The sequence below is a fragment of the Nicotiana tabacum genome, chromosome 4 (assembly GCF_000715075.1).
Source record: "Nicotiana tabacum cultivar K326 chromosome 4, ASM71507v2, whole genome shotgun sequence".
NCBI lineage: Eukaryota > Viridiplantae > Streptophyta > Magnoliopsida > Solanales > Solanaceae > Nicotiana > Nicotiana tabacum.
The window spans coordinates 141,838,119-141,855,621 of NC_134083.1; the positions used below are offsets into that span (position 1 = coordinate 141,838,119).

Sequence of the window (17,503 nt, forward strand, 5' to 3'; positions counted from 1 at the left end):
TTCTCTGAAGCAGTGATTGATGTTGAAGCTGTGGATTTCAATCATTTTCTGAATCTCTTTTACTTGGTTGCTGATATTCCATGGAGGTTTCCACTCCCTTTTGGCACATTTGACCATTAGGAGTGAGTCAGACTCTCCTATGGCCCTCTTTAGACCTCTGTCGGCACACCATTTCAAACCAAAGAGTAGTGCTTCAGCTTCTGCATAATTATTGGTGCCTACTCCTAAAGAGATGGAGTAGGCAGTGATGAAATTTCCTTCTTGGTCTCTAATAATACCTCCCCCTCCATATTTCCCATTAGAGCAACTTCCATCACTGTTCAGTTTGACTATTTGAGCAAGTGGTATGATCCATTTTACTGGGAAACTGCTAGTTTGTTGAATGTGTGCGTCACAGGCTATGTATATGATGCTCCAGCTATCTCTAATACGAACTCTGCTAAACTGCTTCTTGATTATCTGCAAAAAGAAAATAGTGATATTAGAACTGGTTATATATATTGAGGGTCTAGTCCCTTCAAACTTGTTGCAGCATCTTGATTTCCAGAGCTCCCAGCAAATGATAATTGGGAGATTCTTGGTGATGAATCTCGCGATTGGATTGGAAGATTTGTGGTTCCACCAACTCCAAAGAGTTATGTTCAGGCTGTTGAAATTCCAGCCAATACCCAACGGGCCAGCAAATTTCCTCCAAATTTTTCTAGCAAGATCACCTTGACAGAATAGGTGATTAATGTCCTCAAGCTCAGTTCGGTTGATGGCAGGGCAACAACAATAACATTGGGGGTTTAGAGTAAATCCAAACCTAGCCACTCTCTTGTCAATGTAGAATTTATTACCAACTGCTCTCCATAAGAGAAAAGGCATCTTGAATGGTATGTCCTTTGTCCATAAGTTGCTATATAAAGGGTTATGGTCATTCCTTTACCTAATAGAGTTCCAGGTCGAGCTGATGATAAATTTTCTTGAGTTGGAAAGGCTCCAGTTAGCTTTATCATAGCTACTGATCTCTAGTTTAATGTCCAAGGATAAAAGATGAGATTTGGTGTCTTCATTTGGTTAAATGGTGAGCATGTTCCAATTCCAGGTGTTGTGCTATAGAATTTCATTCAGCTTAATGTTTGGCAGGGAGACCTCTGTGGAAGTAATCTTGTATAGAGGTCACAATGGGCACCAGTTGTCGAACCAAAATGAGACATCTCCTTTTCCAATGCTCCAAACAATATTGAGCTCCATTTCTTCTTTGATGTCACAAATGGCTTTCCAGTTTTGTGAGTTCCCCTTATTCCAGTTAATAGTAATAGGGTGCTTCAAATCACAGTATTTAGCAATCATGAAGGACCCCAGAGAGAGTTTGTTGTTCTAAGGTGCCACCACTGTTAAGCTCTAAAAGCTTTACAGGTATCACTGAGCCTCCTAAAATTAGCATCACCTTCACAATAAGGGTAGCACAAGTTTTTCCATGCAGCCCAGTAATATTTTCCTCCACTATCTTGCCCTGACCAGAAGAATTTGGCTACAAATTTCTCTATGAGCTCTAATGTTCCTTTTGGTGGATTCATTGCAGCTAGTAGATGTATAGGGAGAGCCAGAAGAACATGTCTGATGAGGATGGCTCTTCCCCCAGTAGAGAGGAGTTTGGTATGCCATCCTCTGATTCTACCTATGACTTTGTTCACAATATCTGAGTAAAATTCAATCTTGTTTCTCCCTGTTGTGAGAGGGCATCCCAGATATTTGATTGGGAACTTTTGGTATTTCATGCCAGTGATAGCCTTCATTCTGTTGATAGTAACCAAATTGGTCTTGGTGCTCATTGCAAAACAACTCTTGTTCTTATTGATGAGTTGCCTAGAGATCTTCTCATACTCAGTTAAGGTACTTAATACCAATCTCATGGACCTCTTATTTTCATTACAAAATAGAATGGTGCCATCTGCAAAAGAAAGATGATTAACTTTAGGATAATTAATATTCATGTAAAAACTTTCGTAACCCACTCTATTATAAAGATTGTTCATCATATGAGAAAGAATTCAGCACTTAAAATAAAGAGAGAAGGGGAGAGAGGGTCTCCCTGCCTTAAGCCCCTCTCATATTGGAAGAAACCATTTCTTCTTCCATTAACCGGCACAGAATACCAATTATTGGAGATGTACATGTGAATAATATCAATCCATTTCTCACTGAGGCCTATCTTCTTTAAAAGTTTTCCAAGGAAGATCCACCAGACTCTGTCATATGCTTTGGTCATATCAAGTTTCAGAACAACATTGCCTCATTTATTTGGTTTGTTGATGTCACTGATGATCTCATGTGCAAGGAGTATGTTTTCTGAGATTGATCTCCCCTTTATGAAGCCAGATTGGTTCCTGGAGACGACCCAAGGTAATATGCTGGAGAGCCTGGCGTTGAGAATTTTAGAAATAATTTTGGAAGACACATTACAAAGGCTAATTGGCCTAAGGTCCGAGAAACTTTGGGGGTGATCAACTTTAGGAATCATGACAATACAAGTGTGAGTGTAGAATTTGGTAAGTGTTGAGCCTCTGAATACAGCTTTCACAGCATTATACACATCCTCAGATATAATGTCCCAACACTTGTGATAGAACATCCCACTTAGGCCATCATGCCCTGGGGAGCTATTGGCATCTATGGATAACACAATGTCAGTGACTTCTTGGAGAGTAGGGATGGCACTGATTCTAGTGTTATCCTCATCAGTAATACATCTTTCAATGCAGTCTAGTTCTCTAAAGTCAGTGTTGCTGGAGTCTTCTGAAAAGAGGTTCTTGTAAAAGTTCACAATCCCCTCAGCAAAAGACTCATAATCTTCAAGCCAGTTACCTTCTCCATCTTGAATCCTTCTAATTGTCAACTTTCTTCTTTTCTCTTTAATAGTCGCATGGAAGTAGGCAGTATTGGCATCACCCTCATTGAACTATTTAACTCTAGATTTTTCGCTCAAAATAGAGTCATGAATCTTTAGGTATCTTATAAACTCTGCTTTACTCTTAGAAAGTTCACTTCTATTCTCTGGAGTATTATTGGTCATGCAGATCTCTTCTAGTCCCTAATGAGGTTTTCTAATATTTTAGGTTCCTCAAAGATATCTCCAAAGGTTTACCTGGACCATGTACTAAGTGCCTTAGTAGTGTTCTTGATCTTCTGCTGCAGGATAAATAAGGCATTGCCTTGGATGTAAATACTCCAAATGTTCTGTACTGTCTGTATGAAATCAGGATGTTCAGTCCAGAAGTTGAGAAACTTGAAGTATCTGGCTCCTTGTATATCTTCGTGATGCAACTTCACTAGAAGTGGAGCATGATCTGAGCATGATCTGAGCAGGATCTGGATAGGTGTGTGACAGTTGTGCTATTGAGAATATCAAACCAATCAGAATTATATACCAATCTATCGAGTCTTTTTCATATAGTGAGGGGCGGATCCCTATTACACACCAAGTAACTTTAGCACCAGTAAAACCAGCATCTGGTAATCCACACTCGTTGAGACATTCTATGAAGTCCATGCTTTCCTCTAGTCTATGAGATCTGCCACCCAGTTTCTCTTCTCTATTAGTAATCATATTAAAGTCACCAATGACCCCCCAAGGATCTTGGATGGTAGTAGCTAAGTTCCTTAGATCTGCCCATATCTCCCTTCTCAGTTCTTCAGAGCATTTAGCATAAACAATCGTTAAAAGGAAGGAGGGGCAATTATTGTGATTAGCCTTAATGTGAACATGTTTTTCTTTGTCTTAGAGGATATTAATGTTGATGTCATTAGTCCAGAAAGGCCATACCTTGTTAGAGCAATTAAAGAAGGCATGTTGTATTCTCAGCTTTCTTTTGAATTTCTCAATCTTGCTACTATCCACCATAGGTTCTTGTAGGCAGATGAGAGGAAGTTAATATTGAAGTTTTAAGGTTTTGAGTCTCTCAAGAGATCCTTTGGACCCTATACCTCTGATATTCCACGATATTGTATTAATCATGGGAAGTATTAGGATTGAGGGGCTTTGATCTGCCACTGAGGAGTCAATAGACTTGTCTTTGAAAAATTATCTCCCTCCAATATTGTGTTGATTCCTTGGGGACAAGTTGTTGATATTGGAAACATTAGTCTGCTCCTTGTCTCGAAAGCAGAGTGACTCCTCAGGGTAGGATTTTCTGATATCCTCCATGATCGCTTCATCATCTGATAGAGATTTTTCAATATCCCCTTCAATACATTCCATAAACATTTCCTGGTTGAGCTTGTCACCAGATACCATATCCAATTCTTGCACTTGGCCCACTGGAACATTAAAAAGCTCTTCCATTGAGTCTGGGGGTTCAACCTCAGGATTTTGATGTCCGTTTCCCTCTTTCTTCTTCAGTATATCCAAATCCTGGTTCTGCATTTGAGTAAAGTTTATGGGGGTCCATTGGGGTACAGTCTTGGGTACTTGATCCTCTCCCTTAGTAGTAACCCCTTTAGTGATACTAACTTTGTCTTTGAATCTCTGTTTCTTGGAAGGCATCCTTTTGCTATTATTGGCGTCATGACCGTTCGAGGAATCCTTGTTGCTTTTTGCTTGTTGATCAGTGTTCTCCATATAGGTCGAGGGTACATTTCTATTCTTCCTAACTCTAAGGTTATGGTGGTGCATTTCGTTCTTGTTCTGCTTTCTTTCCTTTGTTTTGTTGTCGTATTTTCTGTCCCATCTGGAGTTCATGCCAAAGATAAAGTTAGAGTCTTCCTCAATTTTTCCTTGCACAATGTTCTCCTTATCTGTGCTAGTCTTCATCGTTTGCTCCATTATTTCCTTCTCAGCTACTTGATTGAACATATTGTCATTAAGCTGAAAGTTGTTACCTTGACTTATGACTTGATTCTCCTCACTGATTTGTGGGTTCTTTGGAGAAGAACTCACATTGATGTTGTTTTTGCCTTTTCCTTTTCTTTTATCCACTTGTTGCCATCCTCCCTTTAAAGTAGATGTGGAAGCCTTGGTGACTTGTTTGTCGCTCATATTTGTATCGACTTCTATTTGTTGTGTTCCATGTTTTGTACTGATGGTGCTAGAAGTGGGTTTATTAGGACTATATATGCTGCCTTTGTTAATCTGGTTGTTGTTGTTTCTCTCAGCCTGCTGGTTCCTCTTTTCTTCTTCTGCTAGCTTCTTATTTTGGGTATCCACATGATCAGTTTTGGGGGCACTTTGACAAACCTCCCTTATATGACCTTGGATTCTACAATGAGAGCAAAAAAGGGGGACTATTTCGTATTCAATTTTTGATTGAATGTCTCCAAGATACCTTCTGGGTTCTGAATGGCCACCTGAACTTCCGTGATCAGAGGTTTCAATAAATCTATCTCAATTCTCATTTTTGTTGTCGTTGGTCTGGTTTTTGTCTGAGTGGCTTTATCCATGACAATTGGTGTTCCAATAGGCCCAGCAATCCTACAGAGGGCTGCCCACTCGTAGTAATGCCATGGAAGATCTGGAAGATTGATCCACACCGGTGCTAGAGACATAGCCTTGTTTGGTTTGAAATTAGCGGTCCACCTCTATATCTTCATGGATTGGTCGTCACCAAATTGTATAAAGGTGTATGAAGCTATTAAATTGTAGTCTTCTTCATTCTCAACATCAATGAAGACATGTTTAGCATCTTTGGCCCCAATTTTCACATGCCCTTTAGTAGGCACGATTCTTGCGAAATCTGCCCTAATTTTGTCAATTTGGGGGAGATTTTGATCGAAGTTATCTATTAGCGTCCATTTGCAAGTCTCAGCTAGTAGATCATGTTCTTCATTTGTGAATGTTACTACTGGTTTCCCGTTGATAATTTCATATTTTCTGTGTTGGAGTTTGATTCTGGCCTTATTTGTAGATTGCTCCTTTAGCCCTAGGGCTCCTCTGTAAGTAGCCTGATCTTCTGGATTGGGATTTTGCCCCAAATTCACAACTTGAGTGTTAATGTTATGGTTTCTTTGGGAATTTGTGGTAAGGGGTGGGAAATTCATAACATCTGGTGGATCTGGGGGCTTGTGTGTGCTCGTTCCTAGCGGAGGAACGTAGAAATTCATGACTGAGTTTCGATGGAGATAGTTGTTTCCGACTAGATAAAACGTTGAGTCGACGTGAGGAGAGTGACTATTTTATTAAGACTGAAACTATCCAACTCATGTGATTTGAATTTATCTTGTCTTTGTTTATTCAATAACAACTCAATTTATCGCTTTGTATCAAATTAATCCGTGTATCCTTAAAACTACTTACAAATATAATTGTTATCCGATTTTGAGTGTAAATAACCATATTATTTAGGCCTAGGACAAAATCAAACCCAACGTCATTAACTTTAATAATTTTAGTAGGAACAGATTAAGATTTTGAATTAATATCACTGTACCAATTATAGTTATTCATGACAATAGGTATTACTTTGGTATGATTATCTAATTTTAGAACACTTCAATTATAAATATATGCTTACTGCTCAAGTCGATAGCGATGTTGAGTTTTCACCTGTTTTCCAGTGTGTACATACTTTTCTTTGATAAGCAGGGATCTATTATATTAAAATCATAAAACAGACTTTACATAGTCAACGTTGCCCAAGGGGACATTACCTACTTGGCTATTACATAACATAGTAATGTCACGTAGGACATTTTTGTTTCCAATATGCAAGCTTAGTGCATGCACCTTTCCTAATATTCTTAACTAGGTAGATAGAACCTTCATAGTCACTGGATAAGACGGCGGTTACAAAAGGTCGTGGATAGTGCATAGTTTCGAGATCCCTGCCATTGTTGACACGAAGAGCATGCTTAGCCAGCTTGTGAGCTGGTTTGTTGACCTCTCTGAAGGTGTGCTCGATCGTTTGCACTCTCGTCTGGTACATCAATAACCTGCATTCGTGAATAATGTTGTTAAGCAGTGTGTTACCATTTTGTAAGCAGTTAATGACATCCGTAGAGTCTGATTCCACTTCTAAGTTAGTGAATCCTTGTTCCATTGCAAGATGTAGGTCTGTCTTTAGTGCCATCAGCTCAGCATGCAAGGGAGATAGGCCTGGTAGAGACCCCTGGAACCCAAGCACCCATTTACCATTGTTATTCCTGAATAGCCCACCAAAGCCACATGTAGATGTTTCTTCATTAAAGGAGCCGTCGGTGTTAAGCTTAATATGGTTACAAGTAGGTGTAAGCCATTTTACCGAGATAAATTTTTTTTGTTGTGGCATAGTTTCCTTTTCTGTGAGGAGTTTATATTCCACTGCTAGCTTGTAAGCATATTGCATAAACGCTTTGTTAGTAGTGTTATTAAAAAGGTTATTATTTCTATTAACCCAAATAGACCATATAGCAAAGGAAAATATTTCTTTCCAATTAATGGTTCCCTTTATTAGTAAACAGTTAAGGTCATGAATATTTGTTAGCCAATTACTCGATGAATCCCAGCTGATTATGTTTATGCCTAAGTGCAGTCAGAAATCTTTTACGGTTGTGTAGTGCATAAAAATATGGGTAATTATTTTCTTATCATTCTTACAAAAGGTGCAAGTAAGGTCAATGTTTATACCAATGTGGTTTAAGTAGGTTCTCATAGGGAGTTTGTTATGAAAGCATTTCCATAGTAAAAATTTTATTTTGTTAGGACAAGTCAGTTCCCAAATCCAAGTAAAGTCCTGAGTTATGATTGGGTGAGTATCTAATAGATTATAACACAACTTACTGGTAAAGTGACCATTAGTGGTTAGTGACCAAATAGGGGTGTCGCAATTATTGGAATTAGGAGTGGTGGCTTTTATTTTATTTATTAAGGGTGGATGAAGCTCCATAGAGATTTTTGATAAGTCCCACTGATTGTTAATCCATAAGTCCTTAATGGTTAGTAAGTTATCTTTTTGGGCAAGGGGACCATAGGTGCATTGGCGTAATGGTGGGGATTAGTGGATCCAACGAGTGTTCCAGGTATTGAGAGATGATAACTTATGGGTATCCAAGTAATTCCTTTACTATAAATATCCCATCTATGGATAATGCTATTCCAAATAAAAGAAGAATTTTTAATATTCTTTCTATTACCATGAAGCTCATGAATAGTTTTTACCCAACAGGAATGAGCATTTGATAGGAGTCTCCAAGAAAGGTTGGCTAGGTTTACCAAATTTTTGCTTTTTGCCGTACGAATCCCTAATCTACCCTCCTTTTTGTGCTTGGTAATGGTGTCCCATTTTATAAGATGTAGTTTTTTGGAGGTAGTATTTGTGCCCCATAAGAAGTTACGCTGGATTTTGTCAATATTTTTAAGAGTCTTTGAGGGTAAGAGGGTATACTGCATAATATGATTAGGGAGTGTATTTAGGCACGAGGTAGCTAGAGTGCACCTACCTGCCATTGTGAGGCAGTTTGATTTCCAAGTAGCTAGTCTTGCTAGCATGTTGTCAATGAAAAATTAAAAATCAGTCGCTCTAGGTTTTGGGCAGTGTTTGGAGATAATAATTTTTAATTTGACCCTATTAATGGATTGTCCTGACATTGAACAAAATAGATCAAGTCAATGTTTAATAGTTTTTATAGATTTATTATTAATCTTGTCCATTAAGGTAAGATCATCCGCAAAGAATAAATGCGATAGTTGGTAGTTATTTTTTCCTATGGTTATTGGATCCCAGCATCTCATATCTACTTTGTGGTTGATGAGAGAAGACAGCATCTCCATACATAGAATAATTAGTTCTAGAGCCGTTAACTGGGATTGTAATTTTTGATGAGGAAATACAGTTCATAATAAGTTTCGTAATGTTTAGGGGGAAATTAAAGAAAGAGAGGGCTCTATAGATGAAGGACCATTCAAGACAATCAAAAGCCTTTTCTAGGTCGATTTTTAAAAACATATTGTGTGTTTTACCACGATACTTATTCATTTTGAGCATGAGTTCTTGAATAATGATAGAATTGTCACTAGCCTTCCTATTTTTTATGAAGCTTGATTGATAGGGGCTAATGAGGCTGTTTAGGAAGGGTTTTAATCGATTTGACATTACCTTGGTAATGATTTTGTAAATTGTGTTACAAAGTCCTATAGGCCAAAAGTTTTTTAAGTTATTTATATTGGGAATTTTTGGAATAAGACATAGAAGAGTGTCATTTATACCATCAGGAAATTTTCCACTGTTGAAGGCTTCTTTACAGAGATTAATCACATAGTTGCCAATTATGTTCCAATAATTCTGGAAGAAAAATGGGTGAAGTCCATCCGGACCTGGAGCTTTGTATGATTTAAAGGAGAAGCAAGCTTTAATAATCTCCCCGTTTGTGAGAGGTTATCTAGTGAGGATAGATCAGTCTTGTTATGACTTTTTGGATCATATCTTATAGCATTCCAATCACTGGAGGTGTGTGTTGTTGTGAAAATGTTACTAAAATACTCTGTAGTATGGTTAAGGATGGCCCCTGGATCATCGATTCAATTATTATTATCATCTTTAAATAAAATAATTTTATTTCTTCTTTTCCTATTGGTAGCCATAATATGGTAAAATTTCGTATTTGCATCTCCCTCGTTGAGCCATTGAATTCTAGAGCGGAGTTTCCAGTAGTCTTCCTCAATTTTTAGGATGTTATTAAAATTAAATTATAGGGCAGCTTCCAAATTTTGAAGAAAAAGGCTGGAATGATAAGAAGTAGAGGTTTGAATACCTTTGAGCCTAGCTAAAATTCGTTTTTTCTTCCTAAAGATATCACCAAAGGTTTTGTTTTTTCAGTTAGTGACATGATCTTTAAAGGTCGATGAAGCCATTACATAGTGATTGTTAGACCAAGCGTTAGTAACTAATTCTTTAAATTGAGGGTGCTTGCACCAAAAAGGTTCAAGGAGAAAAGGTTTTGGAAAATTATGGTACTGTTTAGGTATGAGATTTATGAGTAATGGATTATAGTCCGAATGAGTTTTGGGGAGATGAGTTGCAGTAGCATTTGGATAGATTTAGATCCACTGATCATTTTCAAGACTTTGTCAAGTCGTTCCATAATTAGACTGTTGTTACTAAATCTATTATTAGACCAAGTGTATCTACTACCTTTATAACCAAGATCAAGTAGATTACAATAATTGATACCAGACCAAAGTTTAAAAATACACCTACGGTTCAGTGGTCTCCCTCCTAATTTTTTATTTATTTTAAAAATATCATTAAAGTCCCCTCCCACTAGCCATGGCCCTTTATAGTTATCAGAAATATTTTTAATATTTTTTCACATTTCGTCTCTAGTAGTAGAATTAGTACTAGCATATATTGATGAAAATAACCATATGAATTTAGTAGGACATACCTCAATGGTTGCATGGATTTCATGATTTTTACGGACAAAGTTGTGAACATTGACCTTAGCATGGTCCCATAGAACTACCATACCACCAGCTTGACCATCTGCCAGGACTTCAATCATATCGGAGAATCCAAATTCATTTAGAAGTAAAACATGGGATTGCATTCTGGTCTCAAAAAGTGTGACCATACAAGGGATGTGTTGCATCATTAACTCTCCAAAGTTTCTCCTAAAATCTTCATTATTTCCTCCCCTTATATTCCATATAATGATATTAATGGGACTAATCATATTAAAATCTTGTGCATGTGCATGACCATTTACCACCACATCCTTAGGGGTTGTTGAGTTTCTCCTTAGAGAAGGAACTAGGATCATTGCCCTGTTGCCCACCGTTGGATTTTGTGGAGGACGTATGTCCATTGAGCATTTGAGAAAATTCTGAAGGCATGCAAGTATGTGCCTCTTCTCTTGTGTTTCCTTGAATAGGAGCATTTTTACCTCGTCTAGGTTTGATAATTCCACCATTGATTCTCCTACTAAGTCTATTTGTTCGTTCATTTCGTTTTTCATTAGGTTGCATACATTTGGAACTGCTGGAGGGTTGAGATTCATTTTCTCCATATGCATTTGCATGTTTGGGTTCTGTAGTTGTGGTTGGGGAGGTGGTGCTGGGTGTGGTGCCTCCCATTGCATTAGAATAGGATTGAGGACAATTAGGGCTTCCGGTGGAAAGAACGGAAGATCCAATCCTAGGTTTTGTGGAAGTATGGGAACTGGATTGAAGGTGGGAGGGAGATTCCATTGTGCTCTCATTTCTTGCACTAAGTTTGGATTTAGTTGTGGAGCTAGTGGTCGTAGAATGCTGTTCACTCACACATGATTCCAGTAATTGCTCATTGCTAGGTGAAGACCCTCGGTCACAAGTTGTGCTAGGTATCGTGGATTTTGAATGAGAAGATAGAATTTTAAGTTTTGATTTTCATTAATAAAATCGGAGTATCAAATATATTTGATTAATATCTATTTACTTTTCTATTCCATAAATAACAAACTATCTTCTATATTAGTGAGTCTAATAGCATAAACTAAAAAAAATGAAAAGAAAAATAATTTCATAATCTTAAAAGATCTAAAGAGATTACCAACCTAGATTACAGAGAGTCTAAAATTAACTTTGGGCGGGCACCTATTTAAATTAATTTCTCGAATTAATTTTGGCATTCATAAACTTAAAAGTCAATTTGAATATAATGGAGAAGACGTACATGTAGTATACTACGTATTAAATGAAAAATATTTTTTATCTAAATAATAAAGTATGATGGAGTAACACTCCTATTTGTGATATAATTCTATTCCTTTTGTATTTTATGTTGACAAGTATTTTGCAACTTCTTGGCAATTACTTACTTATCGATTAAGTCATAGAGTTATCTTAGATTTTGTCTCTCTGCTTTTTATACTGATTTTGATTAGGTTATTATTTCTTTTTCTATTCCGAAAACACAGTTTCTTGGTTCTCTCTCTAGCAACTCTCAAGGTAAGCAAAGTATAATCTTATTTTCTTTTTTCACATAAAGATTTTAATTCATGAATTGGGATTTTGTTTTTCTCTTTGATTAAAACCTTTTTAATGATCTAATGAAATGGGGAAAATCAAGAAATTGGAATGAAGTGATTGATTGAATTGGGGATATTCAACTGATAATAGGGTTTAATTCTATTAAGGTGAGAAAAAAAATGTTTTTTTTCTGCATTGAAACTTGTTTCATGTTTTAAATTATACAAGTTTGATCAGAGGTATGGGGTCTGGAAAGATGCTAAGTTATTTGGTAGTATTTCTCTGCTTTCTATCTCAATTGTACTGCAAATTATCAGTATGAAAGAATGAGCACAGTCCAGTTGGAATTGCTTGGGATCAGCCCCTTTCTGTGCTGCTTTAGATAAAGCTGATTTTATAGTTATATTTTTGGAGGTTTTTTAGTTTTTTGTGTGTTGTTTATTAGTACTAATTTTTTGATCCATTGGCATTGTTTTCTACCAATTCTAGTTGACTATATAGAGAGAATATATGGTGTTCTAGTAGTACTAGCGGCGACATTGGGTGTCATCACGACCTATAGTAGAAATTGGGCATGATAGCTTGGTATAAGAGCTCTAGGTTCACATAGGTTTCACAAGTAATGAGAGGTCCTAATAGACTTATTACTATTTTTAATAACTGAGCGCACCTTAACTCCCTCTGGTACCTCTACCTCCAACCAGTACAAGTATTGGATAACTCTACCCAACTGTGGGGACTTGAAATATGGCGTCCAAGGTTTTCAACTCACACCATTGACCCCTAAGCCACACACTTGGGTGCTAGCCTGGTGTTATTTTTCAATGTCTAACCTGGTGTTGATTGGGGCCTTGGGACTTCAAAGGAGATTTACATTCAAGTCTCGCCGTATCTAACTTATTTATCAAGCTATTCCGAAATATGTCTCTGACCAGTATGATAGTTTGTTGAACCAGTATTCAAGATTTCTGTGACTTCTCTTTACAGATTTTATCCGCATTATAAGCTATCTTATGCAGATATTAATAGTTAAAAGGTTTTCAAACAAGCTGATTATGTTTTTTTGCGGTCATTAGTAGATTGATTGTACCTAATTGTAGGGTTGTCAAGGGAAATTCTTAAGGCTCTCTTCTCTTACTTTGTTTTAGAGTTCAACTTCATCCCTTTAGTCTGCTTATTGGAATTTTCAGGAACATGCCTCAAACTCCTTCTAGATCCAATAATCTCGAGCTTATACAAACCACCAAGATAACAGTTGAAAAAACAATTAGGGATCTTATAGTATTGCATGAAAACCTTGAATAGCCCCTTAAACTGTCTGTATTTTTATTCATCTATTTCCTTACCTCTTTTCATCCATTAACCATTCCGAAACTATTATAGTTAGACATAATTCGTTTACCTCCATAGAAGAAAAAGCCTAGCTTTGACTGGAACCTACTGTTTAAGAGTCTACTTACTTTCACTTTCTGTTCACATGCATTACTTTCCAGGTTTGACATTTGATTAAAGAAAAGTTTGTTTTGTTGATAATGCATTAATGCTTATATGATCATATAGCTATCAGTGTTGTACTCTTTGAACAGCAGCATCTTTTGACCCTACTGTTTCACCATTTACTCAACTGCTCCTTCATTTTATGTTCTTTGATTCAATAAGATAAGATGGGTGGAAGTGCAATAAGTGATGATTGGGAATTCGCTGCAAATGGAGCTCGGACACTGGTTCTGGTTGGGCGTACAGGTAATGGTAAAAGTGCTACAGGCAATAGCATTCTTGGAAGAAAGGCGTTCAGGTCAATGTCTAGCTCAGCTGGTGTTACAAGTACTTGTGAGCTGCAGAGGACTGTACTAGAAGATGGCCAAATACTCGATGTGATTGATACCCCTGGTATATGATGCAAATCGTTTCTTTTCCTTAGTTGTTGCAACAAGCTATATTTGTATTATAAAGATAGTATCTTATAATTGATAAGAGTTCAAGTAAGTCAAGTACTACTCTGTCTGATGTTTATAACTAATGATTTTCGAACAAATGTTTTGTCGTTAAGTAAAGGTGGAATATAATGCAGATTTCTTTATGAAATGTTAGTATCTATATTTGTGTTGTGTTTGACTGGCATGTGGAGTACATTTTATATACAGTGATATGCTTTGACGATTGACATGTTCAAAAGAATTATAGTGCTGAAAAAAGTCAATCCCAATTTTAGCACATAAAAAGGCATGAAAAAAGTATTCTAAGAATTCTCAATTGGTCGTTGTGTAATCTCGGAACTGTGAGTGTATTATGTATATCTTGTTTTGTTTAAGTATGTAAACTGTAAACTTATTGATGGGAGTATCCTTCTTTATAGATCTTAAATTACCAGGTGAGACGGTCTTACTGTGTTTTCTTTCATTCCTCATATGGTATTAACTGTTCCTGAGTAATCTAAAGAGACTGATAAAGCACGGTCCCTCGACTAAAGAAGGTGAAAGAAGAGCACCCAAGGGTGTGGCCTAGTGGTCAATGAAGTGGGTGAGAACCATGAGGTCTCAGGTTCAAATCCCAGCGGAGGCAAATACTAGGTGATTTCTTCCCATCTATCCAAGCCTTGGTGGATAGAGTTACCTGATACCTGTTGCTGGTGGGAGGTGGCAGGTATCCCGTGGAATTAGTCGAGGTGAGCGCAAGCTGGGCCGGACACCACGGTTATTAAAAAAAAACATACTGAACAATGTGACCTCAACACTAGAAAATTCCCCATGTATAGATGCTCTATATTGGATCTTTGATCTGTTGTTTGATTACATCAAAGTCCAAACTAGCTGACTTTGTCGGAATTGCAGGATTATTTGATTTTTCTGCTGAACCTGAATTTATTGGAAATGAAATTGTTAAATGCATCAACATGGCCAAGGATGGGATTCATGCTGTTCTTGTAGTTTTATCTGTGCGTACTCGCTTTTCAAGAGAAGAACAAGCTGCTGTTCAGAGTCTGAGGGAGTTCTTTGGGGGCAAAATTAGTGATTACATGGTTTTGGTTTTCACTGGTGGGGATGATCTTGAGGACAATGACGAAACTCTGGACGATTACCTAGGTCGTGACTGCCCTGAGCCTTTAAAGGTATATAATGTGCTTAGAGATAATCTCATGCAATCTTACTTTCAGTAAGCTAATTGATTTTATTTGTCAAATGTATTTGTATTTAGAAAATTCTTCTGTTCAAGAGTTTTTTTTTTCTTTTCCCCCAACACTTTGGAGATTTAATCATCTTGATAGTTGAGAAACATTAGTTTGTGGGATGAATCTAGTAGAAGATGTGAGGAATTTTTTTTTTTTTGGGGGGGGGGGGGGGGGCAGGAGAAGCAAGAGTTGGTAGTAATGGTTGCTCTGTGGTTGGATGGTAAAAGGAAAACGATTATGATCCAATCATCTGACTTGATTTATAATAACCAAAAAAATAAGGAACTACAAAAAACGAGAAAGGAATGAAGTTCTTCTAATAACATAGCTAGGTACTTTGATTGCCTTGTTTTCTCTTTTCAAATTCTTGGAATTAAATAAGATAGTTTGGACTTTATTTGTGTTGATGATCTAGCAAAATCAGCACCAGTTAATGGTTTTATGTTGCAGTCGGGGTTTGAAGGGTTAAAGAACAAGAAAATGGGGAGAAAAATTACAATGCACCTTGAACATTGCGATACACAGACTTTTTTTTCCCTTTCAAAAAGTCAGGAAAAAGAAGGTTTTCCACTAATAGAGCTATATGTTGTTAGTATTCAATCGTCGAACTTTAGTTGGCTTTGTTAGTTCTTGTATTCCTCTTCAAACTTGTGAAAGTATGAGGTATATTCAACTTGAAGTATTTTGTACACAAGTATGAGATGTATTCAACTTAAAGTATTTTGTATTTATGATCTAGGATATCCTCGCCATGTGTGGAAACAGGCGAGTGCTTTTTGATAACAAGTCTAAAGATCATTTGAAGAAAGCCGACCAATTGAAACAACTACTTTCCCTGGTAAATGTGGTCGTAGAGAATAATGGTGGAAAACCATATACAGATGACTTGTTCAAGGAATTAAAGGTATGTATTATCAATCAAACTGACCTCATCCAGCAATTTGGCTACTTATTAATTGTAATGTTACATGTATAGAAAGGAGCCATCAAACTTCAAAATCAAGCAACCGAGGTTAATAACTTGGTGGGATATACGAAGCAAGAGATATTAGAGTTGAAGGAACAAATGCGGAAGTCGTATGAAGAGCAACTGAGGCGAATAACTGAAGTGGTATGTTTGATCTTTATTGAACCTTTTCTACTACTACAAATAAATTAATCAGTCATTGATCAACTTGTATATCATATTGCCAAATGATGCCTCTGCTAATCGTGCAATACATTTTTAGTAATAGCAAGGGATTGAGCTAATGTCTACCTTCTACTAATCTGTAGTTATAGTAGGTTTCGACAAAGAAACTTTTAATTGGCACTGCTTTTTCGCTTGGAAATCATGGTAAATATTAGACTTTGAGAGAAAGTCTGAACAATCTTCCTTAGCTTTCTAAATTTTCATGTTTATGGAATTTACTTGGCATGTTTGGAACATCATATCGCTTATGAGCAGTGAATAGTAATTTTAGCTGTCTTGTTCCCTCTACCTAGAGTAAAGTACTTCACTTCATATGCATTTGTAAGTCATTCTGCTGGACATTTACTCTGCCCCCCAAAGCAGATAATTTGATTCACTCAACAAGGGTCAAACTGCAAATTATGTCTCAATTTCGTAAATGAATTAATTCAACTTGGAAAATATATATGTGGAAAGTATTCTTCCAAATATATCCTAAAAACATAGCTATAGAATGATAAGATGAAAAAGATTATTTGAAAATTCACGATACAAATACAACTTTGTTGAATTGTATGTAGTATTTTGGTGCTAAGGAAGTACGTTATAATCTATGAATTAGGTCTGCGATCTGATAGCAAGGTAGCGCCTTTGGGCTTTTTATATAGCTGTTGTTTCATCTTTGACAGGTTGAGTCAAAGCTGAAGGATACAACACATAGGCTTGAAGAGCAATTGGCGAAAGAGCAGGCTGCTCGGTTGGAGGCAGAACAAAGTGCGAAAGAAGCACAGAAGAAATCAGATGACGAGATTCGCAAGTTGAGAGAATATTTGGAGAGAGCTCAAAGGGAGACTGAGGAGCTTCGAGGTCGTTCTGCAGATCATGGCGTGTGTAATATTTTATGACAAAGTTATATATATATATATACTCTTCTGGGAAAAATCTGCCACTAAACTGAATTTACTCTGCTTTGACTCTTTTTCACCTCCTCCTATCATGCAAAAGACTGATATTTTAATATGTTGATTATATATTGCGAGATCATATTTGTTTATGGTCATGAGTATCAATCAGAACAAACTCAAGGATCAAAGAAGTGGACTCTCTACGTTGAGGGATGATGAGATTAGCTTTTATTTTTTATTTATATTTCTCCTTTTGTTGATATTTCTTTCTTCTCTTATTGCATTATATATATAAACCAACTCGGTGTCTGTTTATTCGTATGACATAAAGTTATTGCTATTTTCCCGAAAGAAATTAT

General features: G+C 36.8%; 2 protein-coding genes across 3 annotated transcripts; one reads left to right on the top strand and one right to left on the bottom strand.

The window, feature by feature from the left end:
- Nucleotides 1–1,379: 1,379 nt before the first annotated feature.
- On the bottom strand, nucleotides 1,380–3,592 carry LOC142180150 (uncharacterized). The gene is made up of 4 exons (XM_075251085.1): nucleotides 3,473–3,592; nucleotides 3,151–3,378; nucleotides 2,449–2,944; nucleotides 1,380–1,936 (listed from the first exon to the last, which is right to left on the bottom strand). Exons 1-4 carry the CDS (start codon nucleotides 3,590–3,592, stop codon nucleotides 1,380–1,382), a joined length of 1,401 nt encoding a protein of 466 aa, XP_075107186.1.
- Nucleotides 3,593–11,720: 8,128 nt separating this feature from the next.
- On the top strand, nucleotides 11,721–17,404 carry LOC107796727 (immune-associated nucleotide-binding protein 9). 2 transcript variants are annotated; one of them, XM_016619526.2, is made up of 6 exons: nucleotides 11,721–11,878; nucleotides 13,564–13,789; nucleotides 14,731–15,008; nucleotides 15,808–15,972; nucleotides 16,045–16,179; nucleotides 16,929–17,404. In XM_016619526.2, exons 2-6 carry the CDS (start codon nucleotides 13,564–13,566, stop codon nucleotides 17,142–17,144), a joined length of 1,020 nt encoding a protein of 339 aa, XP_016475012.1. In that variant the 5' UTR covers nucleotides 11,721–11,878; the 3' UTR covers nucleotides 17,145–17,404. The 2 variants fall into 2 exon arrangements, with proteins under 2 accessions (XP_016475012.1, XP_016475013.1); XM_016619527.2 differs by having other exon boundaries at nucleotides 11,738–11,878; nucleotides 13,559–13,789.
- Nucleotides 17,405–17,503: the final 99 nt, after the last annotated feature.

Coding starts and splice junctions, on each gene's coding strand:
- LOC142180150 (XM_075251085.1), bottom strand. CDS start 3,592: ATGATTACTAATAGAGAAGAGAAACTGGGTGGCAGATCTCATAGACTA. Junction 3,379..3,472: donor CTGGTTTTACTGGTGCTAAA/GTTACTTGGTGT, acceptor TATTCTCAATAG/CACAACTGTCACACACCTAT. Junction 1,937..2,448: donor CCTTAGGCCAATTAGCCTTT/GTAATGTGTCTT, acceptor TTTCTTTTGCAG/ATGGCACCATTCTATTTTGT.
- LOC107796727 (XM_016619526.2), top strand. CDS start 13,564: ATGGGTGGAAGTGCAATAAGTGATGATTGGGAATTCGCTGCAAATGGA. Junction 15,009..15,807: donor ACTGCCCTGAGCCTTTAAAG/GTATATAATGTG, acceptor TTTATGATCTAG/GATATCCTCGCCATGTGTGG. Junction 16,180..16,928: donor TGAGGCGAATAACTGAAGTG/GTATGTTTGATC, acceptor CATCTTTGACAG/GTTGAGTCAAAGCTGAAGGA.